General features: G+C 47.1%; 1 protein-coding gene across 5 annotated transcripts in view; it reads left to right on the top strand.

Annotated features, from left to right (window-relative positions):
* The first annotated feature begins 17,692 nt into the window (after window positions 1-17,692).
* The window catches only part of Rnf130 (ring finger protein 130), a 96,794-nt gene continuing 95,078 nt past the window's right edge, over window positions 17,693-19,408 (top strand). For 2 of the 5 annotated variants that reach the window (XM_029483903.2, XM_029483904.2), the window contains exon 1: window positions 17,693-18,360. In XM_029483903.2, coding sequence (XP_029339763.1) covers window positions 18,114-18,360 — 247 coding nt within the window. In that variant the 5' untranslated portion in view covers window positions 17,693-18,113. The remainder of the gene's footprint in view (window positions 18,361-19,408) is intronic. The other 3 variants (XM_029483902.2, XM_021176682.3, XM_021176681.3) reach the window with 3 other exon arrangements.

Below are 19,408 nucleotides of genomic sequence, written 5' to 3'. Positions count from 1 at the left end.
TGCTAACATTTTCCCTGAAGAAGTAACCCTAAAATCATATGTGAACAAGATCAGGATTCAGAGCTCCCAGACAGATTTGGCATCTGTGCCCTGTGGCAAGGATGAGGTTGCCAAGAGGCTCAGAGCCATTTCTGGCTTTTAACCAAGGCAGAAACGATTCCTTTTCTTTGGGGGCTTTTTACTCCGAACTTCCTCATTATTCTGACTTTGTCGTCAACATGCCCCGCCCTCTGAACCCTGACTGCCATTATAAAATTGCAGAGATGGTGTATCAGGCTTCTTCCAGCTGAATGGGGGTATCAGATGTGGTAGTGAGGGTACCCCTGCAGTGGGCCTGTCTAAAGACCCCCGGAGTATCGATGGTGTATCGGTAGCTCCATTGAGTAACAGCCAGGTGTAGGAAGGAAGGGAAGTCCTTGACTAGTGCCTGCACAGAATTATGAAGAAGTAAAAAAGTGATTAGCATTACAAGTCCTAGCCGAAGCCGGGCGTGGTGGCGCACGCCTTTAATCCCAGCACTCGGGAGGCAGAGGCAGGCGGATTTCTGAGTTCGAGGCCAGCCTGGTCTACAAAGTGAGCTCCAGGACAGCCAGGGCTATACAGAGAAACCCTGTCTCGTAAAACCAAAAAAAAAAAAAAAAAAAAACAAGTCCTAGCCGGGGGGGGGGGGGGGGGGGGGGCCAGGAGAAGCCAGAACAGAGAGCGTTTCTAAAAATCAGTCCATTAGAATCTTTTGAGGAGCTCATGAGGGCCTAGGTCCATTGGAGAAAAGCAACTGGATGTACCCCGGAGGAATGGCTGCGGTGCCTATTTAACATATCAAAGCAGACACCGGCTATCAGGTTCTCCCTGCATCCCTCTGTCCCTATCTGTTACAGGGCCCTTCTACCTGGCATACCCCACTCCCTACCCTGAACTCAGCCCAGGGAGCTGGGCTGCTCCTCTTATATAATCTTACCACTTTGGTTACCTGCTCCTTTTGTACATTTGGGCCTCCGGGACGCTGTACCTTGGTCCCCCTCTCTCTGCTTTCTCTTCCCCTCCCCCTCTCTCCCCATTGCACAGCCCAGTCTGGCCAAGAACACTCTGAACTCTTCCAGATGTCCCTTTTACTAACTACACTCTCCCACATATCTACAATAAACTTTCTCCTCCGCCATACCTAGGAACAGTCATGTTTTCTTTCTTTTCCTTTTTATTTCTCCCCCACCCCACCCCCCACGCCCCATGCACCAGGACATTCCCAGCCCTTGAGTTCCTAGAATCAGTGTGTGGTCCCTCCCAGATGACTTCGAAAGAAGGAGAGAGAGAGAGAGAGAGAGAGAGAGAGAGAGAGAGAGAGAGAGAGAGAGAGAGAGAGAGAGTTTAGCCATTATTTGATTTTTAGTTTAAAAGGATAAGAAGCCTGATTTTCTTGGCTTCAAATAAGCCCTGCAGTGTTGAAGGAAAGAAACCAAGGTCATGATGTCCTAAATCTTGGGCAGCATTTTCCTTATCAGGAAGAAAATCATTGGTGAGAAATGGTTGTCTAAATAATGCCTCTTAAGTCTACTGTCTGGATGTGGGATCCCCCTTGGACTGTTAAAGAAACACGCATCATTCTTATCTTTGCTCCTACTTTCCTGTTGGGTTTTAGGTGGCCTGTTAGGTGGCCCAAAATTAACCATTTTCTTCTCTTTTGTTTTCCCGAGGATCTGGTCCTCAGGGTCACTTGAGCTTGGGGGAACCTCTGTCTCTGTTAGCCTTCCTTTTACCAGTGGTTCCATCTGGGTGAGGAAGAGCCAATGCCCTGGTTTGACACTGACTTTGCTTGGAAGCAGTAAGGAGATTTTTTTTTACTGTGTTGATTAGCAGGGTCAATTACTAGTAGGCTGAACGCAGGTTAGAGTCTACCCTACTCTATGGCTTCCCTGAACAAGATGACAGATGGCCCACCAGAGTTACAGAACGTTTTAATAGATGCTCCACAATGCTCTGGGAGCCAGCTGACTTTGAGATTGACCTTGACGGGGCAAAATATTGCCTCCCAAAGAAATTTTTATTGTTTATACCTTTCCCCATTTGATCTCGAATTTCTTCTGCCTTGGGTTTTGTTTTGTTCCTGAGATAGGTCCTCATTTAGCCCAGGCTAGCCTCAAACTTAGCTGAGGATGATCTAACTTCTAATCCCAGTCCACCTCCTGACAGCTGGGATCACATTGGTTTTATATAATGCTGGGCTCAAACCCAGGGATTGATGCAAGCGAGGGCTCTAACTGAGCTACAGCCTCAGCCCATTGCCAGCCTTCCTTAAAATATTTATTTCAGAGCTATCTGAAACTGTGTTTCCTGAATCACCATTCCTTAGAGCTCAGATACAGTCCTTTTTACGCCCACAGTTTGAGTCTGTGAGATGAACCCCATCTGAGAATATGCCAAGTCAACCCAAAAGAGATCAAGGCTGAGACAGAGACAGCCAGAGCCAGAGCCCAACTCTGATATTATCTTTGACTTCCTAGATAGTGTGTTCCTGGGGAAATTGAGGTTCTTTGGGGTGCATTTTTAGTCTCAGTGATAAAAAAAGAAAATTAGATATAGACTCAGAAGGAGATTCAAGGACAATTTTATTAGCGTTTCATAAAACAGCAATTAAACAATACAGGTTGGTGACATCCAGCAGGCTTGAGGCAAGCCAGAAAACATCAGGCCTTTTAAGTCAGGCGCTGTCAGGTCCAAAGACCCCCGCCCCCCTCCACTTCCAAAATAGGGCAGCGCTGGTAACATTGTTGAAACCAGTTACATACAATCTTGCCGCAGCAAATTAAGAAATCCTACCTATAGGGTTTTTGTTTGTTTGTTTTAAAGCCTATCAGCTCTTTCTGTAACAAACTTTTTGTTACAAATGTTACAGATTTAAAAAAAAATACTATACCCAATGAACTTATAAATCCTGAGATACAGAAAGTTTACACAGAGGTCTCACAAATCTTGAGAATGATTATACAGCAAAAGTTTTAGAGCTCTAGGAGAGGGGAGTACTTAGAGAGTTAAATAAGACGGGAAACAGGTGTGAGGTGAGCTAGCGGTGTAATCAATTTGGGGAAGAGTTCACTTTTTAGCTATTTTAAAGCACATAGTGTCTTTTTCTGGGCTGTTCTATTTTGTTCTCTTTATCCCTGTCACAGAGTCAGGTGGCCAGCCTGACCCAGAACACAGATTTTAGAGGAAACTTAAACAAGCATGCTTGGTTCTGCAGACATGGGGCCATAAGCAAACTTCAGAGCCAGCTTTTTAGTGAGTAAAGCAGTATGAGACAAGTTTTCAATATCCTCTGTACTCCCCACCCCCCAAAAAAATCCCCAAAACAAAACCATTTGAAGCTCTGTAAGATTGAAGTTAGCAGTTAGGGGAAAGGTGAGAGCAAGTAGAGAGCAGAGAAGGCTTGGAGATATGAGACATTTGAGAGCAAATAAAAGAACTTAGAGGCGAGGAGAGTGCTTTTGGACCTTGGCATGCATGGTGGCAGTTGTTACAATCTGTGAATTTGGAATTCACAGTGTGCCATTTCCTGGTCATTGAGAATGGTTGTCTGGATTATACTGAAGTCAAGCTGTTTGCTGTAAGACAGTGTGCCTTAATGGATTCTCTGAGTCTGAAGAGGAAAAGAAGTTAGAGAAGGCAGCTGAGGGAAGAGTTCGATGAGTTAAAGACAGGGGGGAACCAAGAGAGAGGGTGTGCGGGAGACATACTTTGGAGACAGAGTAGAGCTGAGGCAGGGAAGGTTTAGGGAAAGGGATCATGAACAGGAGCGCTGCCAGAGGGAAGACAGCAATACACAGAGGCCCAGGAGGGCATAAAGAATCTGCCTGCTGTGCCTGCAGGACTTCTGTAGGGTAGGCTCCAGCAAGCCAGTGAGAGGGACAGAGACTGAGCAGGTGGCTCCTAAAGAGAAGTGAGGCGTGAGAGAAGTGGTCTGCCATGGTTTAGAGAGCAGGTTCCAGAAGGGAGTGAGACACAGGGCGAGGAGGAGACGGAGTGGGAGGGCAGCCAGAAGCAGAGAGAGTAAGGGGATGGCTGAAACTTAGAGGAACTGTAAGCAGGAATTCCATCAGGAGAATTCCAATGTAGGTGTAGTGTCAGAAACAGAGAAGGTGACACATTGAAGGGTAACCACTGCGGGTCAGGGATTTCTATCCAGGGTGTCCCTAAGCTGACTGAGAGACTTGTTGGAGAGATGTCTAGCATCAGTAGAGAGACTTCTCTCCTTCACATGATGGAGCAACCCAATAGGACATAGGAAGGCTACTTGATACACTGGTGTGATTTTGTGCTAGGCTCCAGGCACCAAGAAAAACAGAGAAGGCAGCTCTGAGAGAGGCACTTACCAAGTAGAAGAGGAGACTAGTTAGTTGTTAAAGCAGGCAGAGGAGCAGTGACCAGTGAGGCAGACTCTAGAATTTGATGTCAAAGATGGTGTGTGGCAGGAGCCAGCAGGAACAAATTGTCTGCACACAGGAGGGTCAAACATTCACAGTTTGGTTCAGTTATGAAGGCCCTACCTTTGGTGGGGTCCAGTAACCCTCCTGGGTTTTGGCACAATATAAGCTCTGGTAGAAAGAAACTATTGAGCTAGACCACACCATAGGCAGAATGAAAGATTTACTGGGGATCACTCACTGCCAAGGCCATCTTTGATGGTGGGGCAAAGAGAAGAGCAAAATGACAGAAAAGCCAGCAACGGTTTTTTGCCACAGTCAGCAGAGTGAGGATCTGCGCTGATACAGGCTGCCCAGACCTGAATGAACTGCTAGCACTCAGCAAAGATAACTGACCTTTGGGTGAAGGTTAAAGAAGGTTCCTGGAAGACTCCTGCTTTTTTAGTAAGCAGAAACCCACCTTCGGGCTTGTTTACCCAAAGACAATCCTTCTGTTTACCTAGCCAGAGTCCTTCTGTTTAGTAGTTGTCACCACCCCGGGATTGGGCGTGGACTTGGGAATGGGGTTGGACCTGACAGAACAGGATGGAATACAGAACAATTTAAGAAAGGAAAAAGTGCCAGGAGTGGTGGCGCACACCTTTAATCCCAGCACTCCGGAGGCAGAGGCAGGTGGATTTCTGAGTTCGAGGCCAGCCTGGTCTACAAAGTAAGTTCCAGGACAGCCAGGGCTATACAGAGAAACCCTGTCTCGAAAACCAAAAAAAAGAAAAAAAAAAAAAAAAAGGAAAAAGCAATCCCAAGAATAAAAGTGGGCAAAGGTGCTGAGGAAAGAGCCTGAAGCCTCAAGCTTCGGTCTTTTAAATCCCCTGCCCTTTGTTTTGGGCTTATTTATTTATTTATTTTTAATGAGGCTGCTCTGTTCATTAGATGATGCCAAAGGAAGGGAAAGGCTTCCAGTCTTCCTCTGTAAACTGGCTTGTCTTACATGTTAATCTCCATGTCTTTTTTTTCCCACCCAGTTCCTATTCTCCATTGTGGTTGTGCCTGAGGTAAGAATAAGCCCCAGACTTTACATAAAGGTCCCAATAAATTTTCCTCCTGATCAAGCTGGAATTCGAGCAACTAAAATGGGCCCAAGGATGGCCTGCCACTCAGTGTGCAGGCTGCAATCCTGCTCTGAGGTTCTCCCAGATACCCTCCTCACTATATAGCCAGAGACCTCAGGTCCTTCTTAGCTAAATCAAAACTGGCTCCTTTCTCTAGGCTAGGCTTAATCTGGGTGTCTCAAACAGCATGGGAAACCTCTGAATGACAGAAACCAGATTCCAGCCTTAGAGGCTCTCTCTCCTTTTAATTCGTTTGCTTTTAATCCACTTATATCAGTCAGGACTGCATTTTGATGCAATTAGCAGGAAATCTTTCACAGAGTGATTGAGTTAGAGAAGTACAAAGTGTGTGTGTGTGGGGGGAGGGTTGTGTGTGGGGGAAGGCTGGTTCAACATGTATTCTAAGAGAAGTCTTCTCTGCCCATGCATCTTCTCCCTCGCTTCTGCACCCGTCTGTGTTAGCAAGACTTTCAGCACTGTGAGGAAAACACTCAAGAAGCAACGCAGAGGAGAAAAGATTTATCTTGGCTCATGGCTTCAGAGTTGTCAGTTTATGGTGGGTGGAAAGGAGGTGGTAGAGCAAGCAGGAAATGAAGAAAGGGGGGACAAGGAGAGAGAGCAGGGGAGGGGTGGGAGAGAGCGAGCCTACCCTGTAGCCTTTCTTCTGTCCTGCTTACTTCATCCAGGCCTACAGCCTGTGGGTTGATACTGCCCGCATCCAGAGCAAGTTTTCCCCTTAGGTACGTCTCTATGGAGACACCTTGACAGATAACACCGAGGGGAAGCTTTGCTACCCTCCCAGCTGCTTCTCCAGACAACAAGTTGCTGATCATGATGCTCAGGTTCCACGTGGTCTGGAGAAAGGAGGAGTTGAGGCAGCAGCTCCCCTCCCAACTCTATGTGAGGTAGAACTTCATAGGGACCAAATTGCCATGCATGAGGGTGGGACTCTTTGATTGTTTGCTGACACGCTCTAAGTCCCAAAGCTACTATGGTGGGTGAATGGGTAGGTGGATGCTTATTTAGGAAGATAGAGTGGAATTTTCATCTCCTATAGCCTGCAGAGTAGAGTCAGTTTTGGAGAAAGAACTATGATGAGCACAAGGTGACTCTAGCGATGTCTGATACCTTGGTTCCCAGATAGTTAGACAAGTGATCTCTTGACACCCCTTGTGGGCCTTTACCCTTCCCAAAAGTTTCTTGAGAGATATTCCCCTGCATCTAATCAGGGGAATTAGATTGTCCCACTCACCTTTGGTAGGAGATGCTCACTCTCCAAAGCACGGGCGTTCCCTGGGAAGAGGTGTCCTCCAGTCCTTACAAGTTCTTCCAGGTCAAAACTACTGGCAGAATTACTATCCAATCACAACTAGAGCAGATGCCCTGGCCTGTCTCCTTCTGCGTTTAGCAATGATAGTGAACATGAAACTGATACAGTTTTCTCCAGGGTTATGACACAGATACTTTTCTATTCCATGGAGAGAAAAAAAAAATGGCAGATTTTCCTTTAACAGAAGTATGGACAGTCAAACCAAATTCATGTTTCTTTTTTCCCTTGAAGAGATGTAGGTAGAATCAACCAAGACATGGAGAATATCAGAGAGGCCTCCTAGGTGCTGTGGGCTGAAGTGTGCCTTCTGACCCTACATGCACTAACCAAATCCCTAGCCCCCAATGGCAGGGTCTCTGAAAACTAGGTTCTTTGGAAGTCATTTGGATTGGGTGGGATCATGAAGATGAAGCTCTTAAGACAGAATTAGGGGTTGGTAAGGAGAGAAAGGGGGGCTCACTCAGGAGATGGATCAACGGTGAAGGGCTTGTTATGCATGCCTGATGAGCTGGGTTTAATCCCCAAAGCACACATAAAGATGGAAGGAGATGATTAACTCCATAAAGTTGTGTTCTGACTTTCACATGCATACTGTAGCACTCAACTGCCTGCGTACATATCACACACACACACCAACAATAATAAATTGTTTTCATTAATTAATCTATTTTACATGATGGCAGCCCCCCTCATTCTCTCCTCCCAACCCCACCTCCCAGCCCCCTCCTCCATTACCACTTTCCTTCATTCAGAGAAGGGGAAGCCCCCTATGGGTACCATAATAATAATTTTTAATTAAGAGAGAAGACAGTTGTACTCTTGTCAAGTAAAGAGACAGTGAGAAGATGGCCATCTAAAATCCAGAGAAAAAAACCCTCAGCAGGTCCCACTTAGCCAACACATGATCTTGGGCTTCTAGGCTCCAGAACTATTGAGAAATAAACATTTGTCATTTAGGAGCTGGATAAATGGCTCAGTGGCTAAAGCACTTAATATGCAAGCTTGAAGACCTGAGTTCAAATCCCCAGAACCCATGGAAAGCTGAGCATTGTAGCACATAGGTGATCCTGTGCACCTACAGTGAGATGGGAGACTCCATGGATGTTATAGGCTGGCGAGTCTGGCCTACACAGCAGAGAGCAAGAAAAAAGGAGACTCTACCCAAACAAGTTGGAAGATGTGATGGCTAGCCTTGGTTATCAACTTGGTTGAGCCTGGAATCAGCCCTTACCCTTGCTTCTGGGAAGTCCTGTGAAAGGTTTTTCCTGACCGATTTTTGAGCACCCTACATCTGGGTGGCTCCTTCCAGTGGAAACTCATAGTAAAGAACGTGGAAGATAGAAATTGTATTTTGCCAGCCTGAGCTCAGTCTCACTGGCAAATTCATCTATCCTATTGCTGGGACATCCCTCCACTGATGTTAGCATCTTCTCCAGGATTCCAACATAGATTTCAGACCAGCAGTTCTTCAGGAACCATCCAGGCCTCCAGTACCAGGGTGTGACCCCATGAGCCTCGTAGACTGAGCCGCTGTTGGTTCTTGGCCTGTGCGGTGTGAGATAGCCATTGCTAGACTACATGCATCACAGCCTGGGAGATAAACTAGTTAATCCTCTTTTAATATGTGCATTCATTCTATCAGTTCTGCTCCTTTAGAGAATTCTATAGAGACTGGAGAGGTGGCCCAGCAATGAAAAGCCCTAACTGCTCTCCCCGCAGACCCAGGATCAATTCCAAGCACCTACATGACAGTTTACAACCATCTTTAACTCCAGTTCCAGGGGATTCAATGCTCTCTTCTGTCATATTTAGGCACCAGGCACACCTACGAACAGACATACTTGCAGCCAAACACAATACAGATAAAAATATATTTAGAGAACTCTGACTAGGATTGCAAGGCCCCACACCTGAGGTTGCCCCTCTGACCTTCACATCTGAGGCATGCATATACCCAGACTCATGCACACATAAAAAGATAAAACATCTGTCATTAGGCCACCCAATTTAGAGGAGCTTGTTAGAGTGGTGTAGCAGACTAGAATGCAGGTCTATTGGGGCCTGTATACTACCAAGGGTCATTTGGGGGCCACCACCCGACTCTGCCAGCCTCAGACTTAACAATATCCATACATTCCCCCTACCTTCCGTTCTCCCTTCTGCAATCTGGCTGTTGTCATAGGCTCCTTGGTGCTTCTTGGTATTTCATCAGAGGAGCACTTTTCATCATTACCAAACAGAACTTATTTTGAAAAGATGAAAACAAGGCACCTAAAAACTCACCCACAACCCCCCCAAATAAGCAGTACTATTTTTATTCGCTGGTTTCCTTCCAGTGATCGTTCACACGTGCGGACTTACTTGATGCAGTGGCAACCAGATATTTTGCATTCCACTTTTGCACTCAACAGAACGTCAGAAGCTCCCCATGTTGCCCCAGCTTCGTGATATATTAATAGCCTGTAATCATCCTCAAATTTGTTGCACCATAATTTTCCTAACAGACAAACGAGCTTATTTATTCCAACTTTTTGTCCCTATAGCAAATGCCATGATCAACATGCTTGTGCACTGAGTATGTTTGTTTGTTTGTTCTTGTATTGGCAAGTTAGTCTGGTGGTAGCCTGGACTCTGGCATCAGCTGGGGCTGGCAGCTCACACTGTCTTCTTCCTCCTAAGTCTCCAGGCTGCTGGTTAGGGAAAAGCTCTTGGTCCCAACTATCAGACCCTCCAATGACCATAAGTGACCTGGAAATTATGTGGTCCCCTTCCTGGATGATATCTTAGTATGGTTTCTGATGCTATAGCTGAATAGTACACACTCGGAAGTGTATAACGAATGATTTGTAGCCAGGTAAGGTGACATAAACCTGGAATCCCAGCATGTGGGAGATGGATGCAGGAAGAACAGGGGTTTAGGATCAGGTTTGACTACTTAGCGAGTTCAAAGACAGCCTGAGCTACACACGACCCTGTTTCAAAAACTAAAGTCCGAGCCCGGGGAGATGACTCACTATGAAAGCATGAAGACCTGCGTTTGATTGAACGGACCGATGCCCGGAAGTTCCGTGTACCAGCTTAGTATCTGTGGAGGGCCTTGCTGTTAAGACTCCACAGAATCCTCAGACAGCATTGGATGTCACACGGGAAGCCAGAAGCCTGCTAGCTTAGGTGTCTTTCTCATGAAGTTACCAATGCAATCACCAGAGCCATTCCCAAATTACCCCACAACGCGCCAAGTATCATCAATATCTGACTTTGGAGATTAAGTTTCTGAATGAGTCTGTGGGAGTGAGCCCTAAACATGACAGATGACACGCTCGAAGAGAGAGGCTCACAACCCCACCTCTATTTCTGGAGGAAAGCAGCCGGATTTCACCTGGCAGGAAGTGAGGTCAGGGAGACCAGGCGGGCATCAGCCTGCATCAGATAAAGGCTACCATTGTTTGTCCTGTGCCTATTGAGTCATGCTGGCCCTGGTGGGGCTACTTTTCTGCCATCACATCCTCCCTGGGCAAGGCTGGTTGGTGGTCAAACAGAGAAAGTTGATGGGCAACCTGGAGGAACGCACTGATGACTTACCTGAGCAGCAGCATCCTCATGAAACTGCCCCCAGATTCCAGCTGCTCAGATCCCCAGGGACAGGTTGCAGGGCCCTGTCCTCTCTGAGGCCAGTCCTGCCACCTTCCCTTTTAAGCAGAAGAGCAGCTGAGTAGCCTCCCCAAACAATCTTTTTCTGTACATGCTGACCAAATCTGTTTCTGTTGTTTATGTGCTGAAGGCCCCTCGGGTACAATAAATTCCCTGGTGGAGGAGCCATCAGAACCCTAAGGATGCCCGCTTCAAGTCAGCCTGAGTGCCAATGGTCAGACGAGAAGGCCGGCTGGTCCAGGCTGGCTCCAGCCAGCTGTCACCTACTTGCTCTCTCAGCTCTTTGTGGCTCAATCATTCATCATTCCGACTAAAGGGATCTTGACAAAGGGCAAAGTGATACCTTCGATTCTACTAAAAGGGCAGCCACCCTGGCAGCTCATCCCAGCTCAGCGTCCCAGGGGAGGGATCAGGCCCGGGACCCACTCAAGTTCCTGGACAGAGCTCAGTGTCAAGTCTCTGGCTTCCTGGACTGAGCCAAATGCAAGGAAATACAGTTCATCTGAATCTTGAGCCTGGCGCCAAGCTCGTGCAGAGATGCGGGAGGGCCCTGGGACCAGCCAGGATTAGGTCTGACATCCCTGGCCTTTGCTTCGGCCTCATCTACTGGGAAAAGAAGTTACTTCACTGAGCTTCGATTTCCTCATCTGGCTAGCCTCCGGAGAATTAAATTCTGCTCTGCTACACACAACGGGCTCCAGATCTGACCTCAATCTTCCTCTGCCCACCTTGACCTCTTGATCTTTGGCTACTACCTCTCAAGTGCTGGGATTGAGGTGTTGTACCACCATGTCTAATTTATGAGGTGCTAGTGATCAAGCCTAGGGCTCCCCACATGCTGGGTGAGCACTCTACCAAGTGAGCTACATCCAAGTCCATCTGCTTATACAGATGTTACATCTCAACTGACCACAAAGCCATAGTGGCCAGTATGGCCTATGAGTCCTGAGCTTGTGGCTTGATAGGTCAATGTGACAGGCCTTCCCTCTATGCATCCACCATGTGGCTTCCCTAAAAAGAATCTAGCAGGAGGCCAGCTTCCTTCCTCTAGGCCATCCACTTAGAGGTAAGAGGAGTCTGGGCCATTTCCTTTTTTTTTTTTTTCTGAGGTTCCCAGCATATGAAAAGATATAGAAGGTTATAGTAATTATGATATCAGTGTTTAAACAGAAAAAAAAATACAAAGCACTTATTTGTTGGCAAAGTAATTGCAGAACTCAATATGTTTCTTGGTAAACTTTGAGTGGTACAGTCCTTGGCAGAAAACAAGCTTAAAGCCTCAACTTGTGTGTGTGTGTGTGTGTGTGCATGGGTGTGAGTACACACTCTTGTGTGTGGTGGGGACCCGTGTACACAGCCAAAGATCAACATCAGGTCTTATTCTTCAGAAGGCACCCATTTTTTTTTTTTTTTTGACACAGGATCTCCCATAGATTAAGCTGCCATCAAACAATTCAGGCAAAAATGAAAACCAGGAAAAGATAGAGCATTTATAACCAAATAGTAATGACAATGGCTAAATTAAAGTAGCAAGCAGAGAGGTGCCATTTTAAAAGCCTTCAGATACTGGCAATTTTTTTTTATTAAGTAACATTAAATTTTAGAGGGAATCACTGCTGTGTGAATTTTTCTTGGAAAGGCATACACAAAAATTGATCAATACAGCTTACCATATCGATCAACAACAACAACAAACCAAAGAAACAATTGCCCAGGAGTCTAGCGTGGTGAAGTAATGTGTTTCCCGAGCTTGCTCACAGGAGCTGCAGTGAGGGCTTACTCACCGGAGTGTGCGTGACCCCAAAATATCAGTGTTAAGGAAGTCTCATTGAAACATGGATAATGGCCTTATAGCTAAGGTGATGAAGTCCCCTTAAGTTAACTTCCCACTCTATAAACTCCAGCATCTTCCGAGGCCATGTACAGCTGTGGCAGAATTACATACAAGAGTTTTGATGTGGTCACATCTTAAGCTTTATTGTGCACGCAGGATTTGAGTTAGTTATCACCAGGAAGAATTTCACCAAAATATACTGTGCTTAAATATGCCTAAAGTAAAGGACTTGGGGCCAGTCTCTCCGAGTTTGAACCAACACTAGTTGGTTGTATTGAACTGAACTACCTTTGCCTCCTGTGGATTACTATTCTGCTGGCTTTGACAGTTACAAAGACCCCCACATTCCTTCTGGGAGGGAAGTCAACAGATGCCACCTTGGCCTCTTCTGGTGATCACAGCTGCTCTAATTAAGACGGTAATGGCTGTTATACTTGGAGGACAGCATTCCACAACAACAGATCACACAAATACATTGTGGGTTTTCTCTAATTGTCCCCTGGTTAACAGGGTGGCTCCTAGTACCCAAGTGCTCATGTACTCTATGTACTCAGGTTGGCTTGTTCTGGGACTTCAGACTCACCTGACCACGACCTAGATCTTTCTAGTCCTTGTCTTTCTAGCAGCAACTCATGAGGAAACGTGCTGGCTAGTGGTTACCAGTTGCAGGTACTCATCATCAGATTAGAGCCTGTTAAAACTAGAGGTGCCAGGAACCTTATTTCATAGAGGGATGCTGACTTTGAGTCAATGGGACAAGCAGATTCCATCCAGTTGACCTGTGGCCAAACACATATGTGAAACACTGGCTTTTATATAAATCACCCCGAAAAATAAGGAAGAAATAGAGGGAGAGGGGAAAAAGGAGCACGCAGCATCCTGAGAACATCCTAGTTCCTAGGGACTGTCAGTTTCCATGGTGTAAATGTTGCCCTGATATCATGGTTAATTTCAGGGTACCAACGATTTAACAACTGTCTCTCTAATTCCTGAACACTTAACAATGGCTCCAGTGCACTCCTGATGTGAGCCCAGGTCTGAGTGCCTCTCTCATATCCCCACTCTTTTCTATCAGTTGTTCTAGATTTTGACTTTAAAAAAAAATCAATTTCAGAATTTTACTATGTTCAGGTCCTATTTAATTATTACTCAAATAATTTTCTTCAAGAATCCTCCCTCCCTTCTCTCTTCTTTTTACTACCCTCCCCCACATGCATCCTTTTCCTGTATGGTTGGGGATGGAATCTAGAGTCTCTTCCATGCTGGCCAAGTGGGTGATACCTAAAGACAGGTGATAAGGCTGCCATTGAAAACCAAATCACTCACGGCAAAGGGGAAGATAACATTGAAGTGGGCTATTGAAAACCAGAAGTGGTGGCAAACCTGTAATCCCAGCATTTGGGAAGTAGAAGCAAGAGGGTCGGAAGTTCAAGGTCATCTTTAGCTACATAATGGGGTCCTTGATCTTGGTGTTTTATCACAACAGTTGAAAAGTAACTAAGACACTATGTGTTGGAACTGATGACTCTGGGACCCTAGAGCCTATCTCTGTGAAACCATTATAGGAACAGGACACACCTGTTCACATCATTCCCTAGGAGGAGGGAGTGAATCTGGGGTGAATATGCTAGCATTAGAAGCAGTTCCTACATGGCTCTGTGTTAGGGGTATAGGCCACCTGTGGCACCCTGAGGATTGGAGGATCCACAGGACACAACTCAAACAAGCCTGCATTATAGTATTGGACCAGTTTCTGTAATAATTTATCCTTGGTCATGGTTTGGGGATGGAATGTGATCGATAACAACAGTGAAGGCCTCAAACACAGAGACCGAGAAGAGGGATTCGAGTTGGGGTAAAGAGAGGATAGCTAAGCAAAGGTAGTGGCGCTTCTTCCAGAGCTAAGTATACGCCTGCCCTGCAACTCTAAAGCACAGTCTCAGGGATGCAAGACAGCAACGCCCAACCCTGCTGACACAGTGCATTTTCTGTGGCTATATTACCTGAAATTGGGTAACTGATAAAGGCTGGATATGTGTCTGGTTTATGGTTCTGAAGGCTTGGCGGTCTAAGATCATGGCACCATTTGTGGAGGGCTTTCTTTTTTTTTTTTTTTAAAGATTTATTTATTTATTATATGTAAGTACACTGTAGCTGTCTTCAGACACTCCAGAAGAGGGAGTCAGATCTTGTTACAGATGGTTGTTAGCCACCATGTGGTTGCTGGGATTTGAACTCTGGACCTTTGGAAGAGCAGTCGGGTGCTCTTACCCACTGAGCCATCTCACCAGCCCTGTGGAGGGCTTTCTTACTGTATCTTATCATGGTAGAAGGAAGATCAGAGCTAGGAGAATAACCAGAAAAGATCTTGCCTCCAACAACATAGAAGGCAAGGGCAGACAATCATGGTTGTCCAGTGACCTCTACTTTGCTTTTATAACTAAGTCATTCCTCAGTAACTTACTGGTCCATTACTCCACAAATCCATCAACAGATCGATCTATTCAAAAGCCAGCACCCTCCTGACCCAATGACCTCTAAATGCCATCACCATATGACTTTAGAGATTAGGTCACTACACACAAATGCTTGGGAATAAATATTCAAGCTGTAGCAAACAGGTTGTAGCCTAAAGCTTGGTGGCAGAGCAATTGTCCTGCATGAGTAAGGCCGCATGCTCAAAGGTCAACAGCCCGAGGAGAGGAGGACAACAAGGAGGCGTGGCAGCATAGAAACAAAACAGATTTCCCAACACCCCTGTTTTCCATAGTCCCAAGAGAAAAATCAATAACAGTGCTCATGAATAGGAAAATGGATAAATCAATCATGGAATACTACACAGGAAATAAAAAAGAACCATGACTAAATTAAAATGACAGAAAATTAATTTCAGACATAACATTAACCAGACACCAGTGAGTAGGTGCTGTGTGGTTCCATTTATGTAAATCAAACTAATCTATAGCCTCAGGAATAAGAATACCTGGGTGTTTGTCACAGGTGGCGAGGGAGACTTTCAGGGTTTTAGTGCTGCTTTTTTGCTTTTTGTTTTGTTCCAGTTGTTATAAAATGGCTTTCACCTTGGAAATATTTGCCCGGTGTACACACAAGATTTCTGCACTTTCCTACAGATGTTACGTTCCTTAGGAAGTGTGTGTGTGTGTGTGTGCTTGTTCACTGTCTATATGGATGTGTTCAAGCCATGGTACACATGTGGAGGTCAGAAGACAACCATAAGTGGCTGTCCTTGCCTTCTATGTTGTTTGAGGCAAGGTCTTTCCTGGTTATTCTCCTATCTCTACTTGGCATATTTGCACAGAAACTGTGGGGTTACAGACACATGTTACCATATGTGGCTTTATGTGAGTTCTGGGGTTCAGAACGTAGGTTCTCATGTTTGCACAGTGATCACTTTACCCCAGAGTCACCTCCCGAGCCCCCAGATGTTACATTTCAACATCAACCTCAGTAACAGTAACTCTAAAAACCCAGTGTACTAGTGAATGAAGAGAATGAAAGACAGAAGACATTCACAACCCAGTAGGATTTAATAATTGTTTTTTTGGTTTTTCAAGACAGGGTTTCTCTGTGTAGCCCTGGATGTCCTGGACTCACTCTGTAGACCAGGCTGGCCTCGAACTCAGAAATCTACCTTTCTCTGCCTCCATGATTTAATAATTAAAAAGTACAAAATACTAGACAATACAAACGTTGCAAGAACACAAAGAAAAGACACATTAAGTACATTAGAGTGGTGTCTGTGGGGGCGGAAAATCAGACTAGGAATTGTGGTAAAAGCAAACTGCTGCTTTTGGTGAAATGAGAGAAGGGCTTTGTACAACCAGTTGGGGTCATTTAGAAATTTTAAGAACACAAACGAGGAAGCACAAGAGGACGAAGAGAAGTTAAGAGGCTATGGAGGAAGAGAAAGAGGAGGAGGAGGGAGAGTGGGAGGAGAGGAGGAGACAGGCTTTGGAAATCTGGACAACCCTCTGAGAGTTTCAGCACTGCCCATGGGACCATGCTTAGGCTTTGACCCCTGGAGTCCCCCAAGCATTGTTCCATGAGCCTCACATACTTGTCCTTATACACCTAGAGGTAGCAAGCAGATCAGATCCCAACAGACAAAAGCTCTTAATAGACTCTGGGACCTGCAAAGGTGGTAGCTGAGATCTTAGTGGAGTTCGGGAAGAAGGGAATTTGACATGGGACAAACAGGTGATCTAGGCATTCTTATGAACTAAGAAATGGGAAGAGAGGCAGGTAAAGAGGTTGAAGAGACAAAGAAAGTTGTAGAGATAGAGAAATGGCCCTGTCAAGGTGGGCACGAGGGCAGCTCACTGACAGGCAACTGAGGGCTCTATTCAGACTTCAGCCCACATCCTCCAGGAGACCCCCCCACACCCAAGTACCCTAAACACTACATTCTCATTTCCCATATACTGTTACACCAGTGGTTCTCAACCTTCCTAATGCTGTGACCCTTTAATACAGTTCTTTATGTTGACCCCAACCATAAAATTATTTTCGTTGTTTACTCCTTCCTCTGCCCTGGTTTTGTATCAGGTGTGTGTGGACTTCTATGACTTCTCGTCAGGGGCATCAGCACCCCACACACTAAAAACCCTTGCTAATACCATACACATTTTTAGCAAAGGGAAGATTAGACCAACAAATGGGAGGGGGAAAGGAGATTCATATTAGAGATAGTCTGATGCAGGCTTCAAACATAGCCTGTGACTCTTTGGCAGGCACCTCCGGGGTCTCATCCTGAGAATGGGTACTGTGGTCCATTTCACCCAGTGAGGAGAGGCCCAATTACTGAAGAAACAGAGCAGAGTCTTTGTTAAATGCCGCATTACTATGCCATTTTACAAAAAGGAAGTGAAGGTCTGTGGCTCTGGGTATTCTGGGGGTGGGGACTGGGGAGTGGGGAAGAGGACCGACCATACCAATCTGATGAAGTTTACATCCGTCTCTAACAGACCTTGCTAACCACTCAGATGCCTTATTGGGTCCAAGTGTACTGGGCCCCAAACGCAAAGACACCCTCCCGACTGATGTCAATTATTATACAGCATGCAACCAACCCAGTTTCCACTGTTAGCTCTTACAGACATTTAATTTAAAACCTTAACGATTAGCTTAGTTTCTTTTAGTGGTATCTCCAACATCTCTATAGGTTCTTGGAAAGCTTCACAGATCCAGGTCATAGCGGGGTATGAAGCCCGGGGCAGTTCACTGAACCCAGTGCCAGCAAGCAGGTGACTGGACCGCCCCTGGCCCTCGTGCGGGAGGGCGGGAGCAGGCAGCGCCTAGTGCGCACGCGCAGCGGACGGGTTTGCGCATCGGGCTTGCGCGTTGCCTCTCTGCTGGAGGGAATGGGGCGGCGGCGGGCACGCGCCTGAGGCGGCGTTGCCGACCCTCCCCGAGCAGTGGGAACCACTCCTTCCCATCCACTCCGAGTCCTCTCAGGGGCCCTGTCCACAGGCCTGGTCCCTGGGCATTCCAGGTGCCCTGACAGCACACGGCCTGACGCGCCGTCCTTCCCCTGAGAGACCCACGGGCGCGCACTTGCGCGCCGGCCGCGGACGTGAGGGCGGCGAACGGCGGAGCCGAGGCGCCGAGGAGGGCCGTGCTCGTGCTCGGCTTGTCGCGAGGCGCGCGCGCGCTCCCGCCGCAGCCCGGGCCGCGCCCGCCCCGCCTCTCAGCCACCGGCCCCGGAGCCCGGTCCGCGAGCGGCGGCGGCGGCGGCGGCGGTGGCCGGAGGGACCATGAGCGGCGCGGCGCGAGCGGGCCCGGCCCGGCTCGCGGCGCTGGCCCTGCTGACTTGCAGCCTGTGGCCGACGCGAGCGGACAACGCGAGCCAGGAGTACTACACGGCTCTCATCAACGTGACGGTGCAGGAGCCCGGCCGCGGCACCCCGCTCACGTTCCGCATCGACCGCGGGCGCTACGGGCTCGACTCACCCAAGGCCGAGGTCCGCGGCCAGGTGCTGGCACCGCTGCCCATCCACGGAGGTGAGGCCGGAGCCGAAGCCCGAGGCCGGGCGGGGGTCGCGGGGGCGGCGTGGCCGGGGGTCTGCGCGCCGTTCGGCCGCCGGCCCAGGGGGCTCGAGGTCCCCGCGCTGTGGAGCCTGGCCTGCTCCCCGCTGAGGAAAGAGGCTCCAGAAACCCTGCTGCATTTCCCCCTAAAACTAAAAGAGAGCGAGACTTAAAACGTCCTCCTCTTTTTCATTTAGTTAGCTTGTTTACTGGAGGGCACTGGAATGCGAGTTTTCAGGGACAGTTGAGACAAAGGAGGTGGTGCAGGGGCGCAGAACTAGTTCATGGTGGACGAGATGCTTAACCTGTTTTTTGGAATCGGAAGGTTTGTTCCTGAAATTCCACGGATTTAACACTGCAGTGAATCTCTAGGGATGAGAGCCCCCCCCCCATCTACTCTCCCCCTCCCCCTTCCCCCAGTAGTGGCTAAGGGGAGAGGGTCCCTGTTGCTTTTGGTTTTCTCTGGCCCCAATAGTTGTGCTGTCATGAAACGCTAGAGATTTTCACATTATAAAGAATGTGAGAGTAGCTGAACTAGTAGCCAAGTCTTTGGTCACGGGTGCCCATCCAGAAGGAAAAAAGGTAAAATGATCAGAAATCGTCTTTGAAGCCATTTGATTTAGCCTTGGCGTTCCCTTTGTGTATGCTGGCTGTGAATTCTTAATGATTTGGTGTAAACTGGTATCTGTTAATTACTGGCCGTGTTTTAAAGGACATTTCTCCGTGGAGTGTGACATTTGGGGGCTTTGGCAGGCTGGACTTTGGGGAGATGTCTCCTATCTTCTACATCCTCCCGTTCTCACCTTACAATGTTGAGAGGATTAAAAACCAAAATTGCTATTCGTGTTCAGATGACCTAATCTAGGCACTAGTGTTTGCTTTTATAGTTCTAAAATATTAAAATATGCTCTCTGAGCTCGGTATTTGTATAACATATATTAAGCAGTTGTTGTTGAGGCATACTGGCTTGGGGCATAAGGTTTTACTGTTGTCTTTCTTCAACTTAGACTGGGCTCTTAAACGA

Source organism: Mus caroli, unplaced genomic scaffold, assembly GCF_978045245.1.
Source record: "Mus caroli unplaced genomic scaffold, Mus_caroli_1 scaffold_13, whole genome shotgun sequence".
In the NCBI taxonomy this organism is placed as follows: domain Eukaryota; kingdom Metazoa; phylum Chordata; class Mammalia; order Rodentia; family Muridae; genus Mus; species Mus caroli.
Note: the sequence above shows the minus strand (reverse complement) of the source record. Positions and strands in the feature narration are given on the sequence as shown.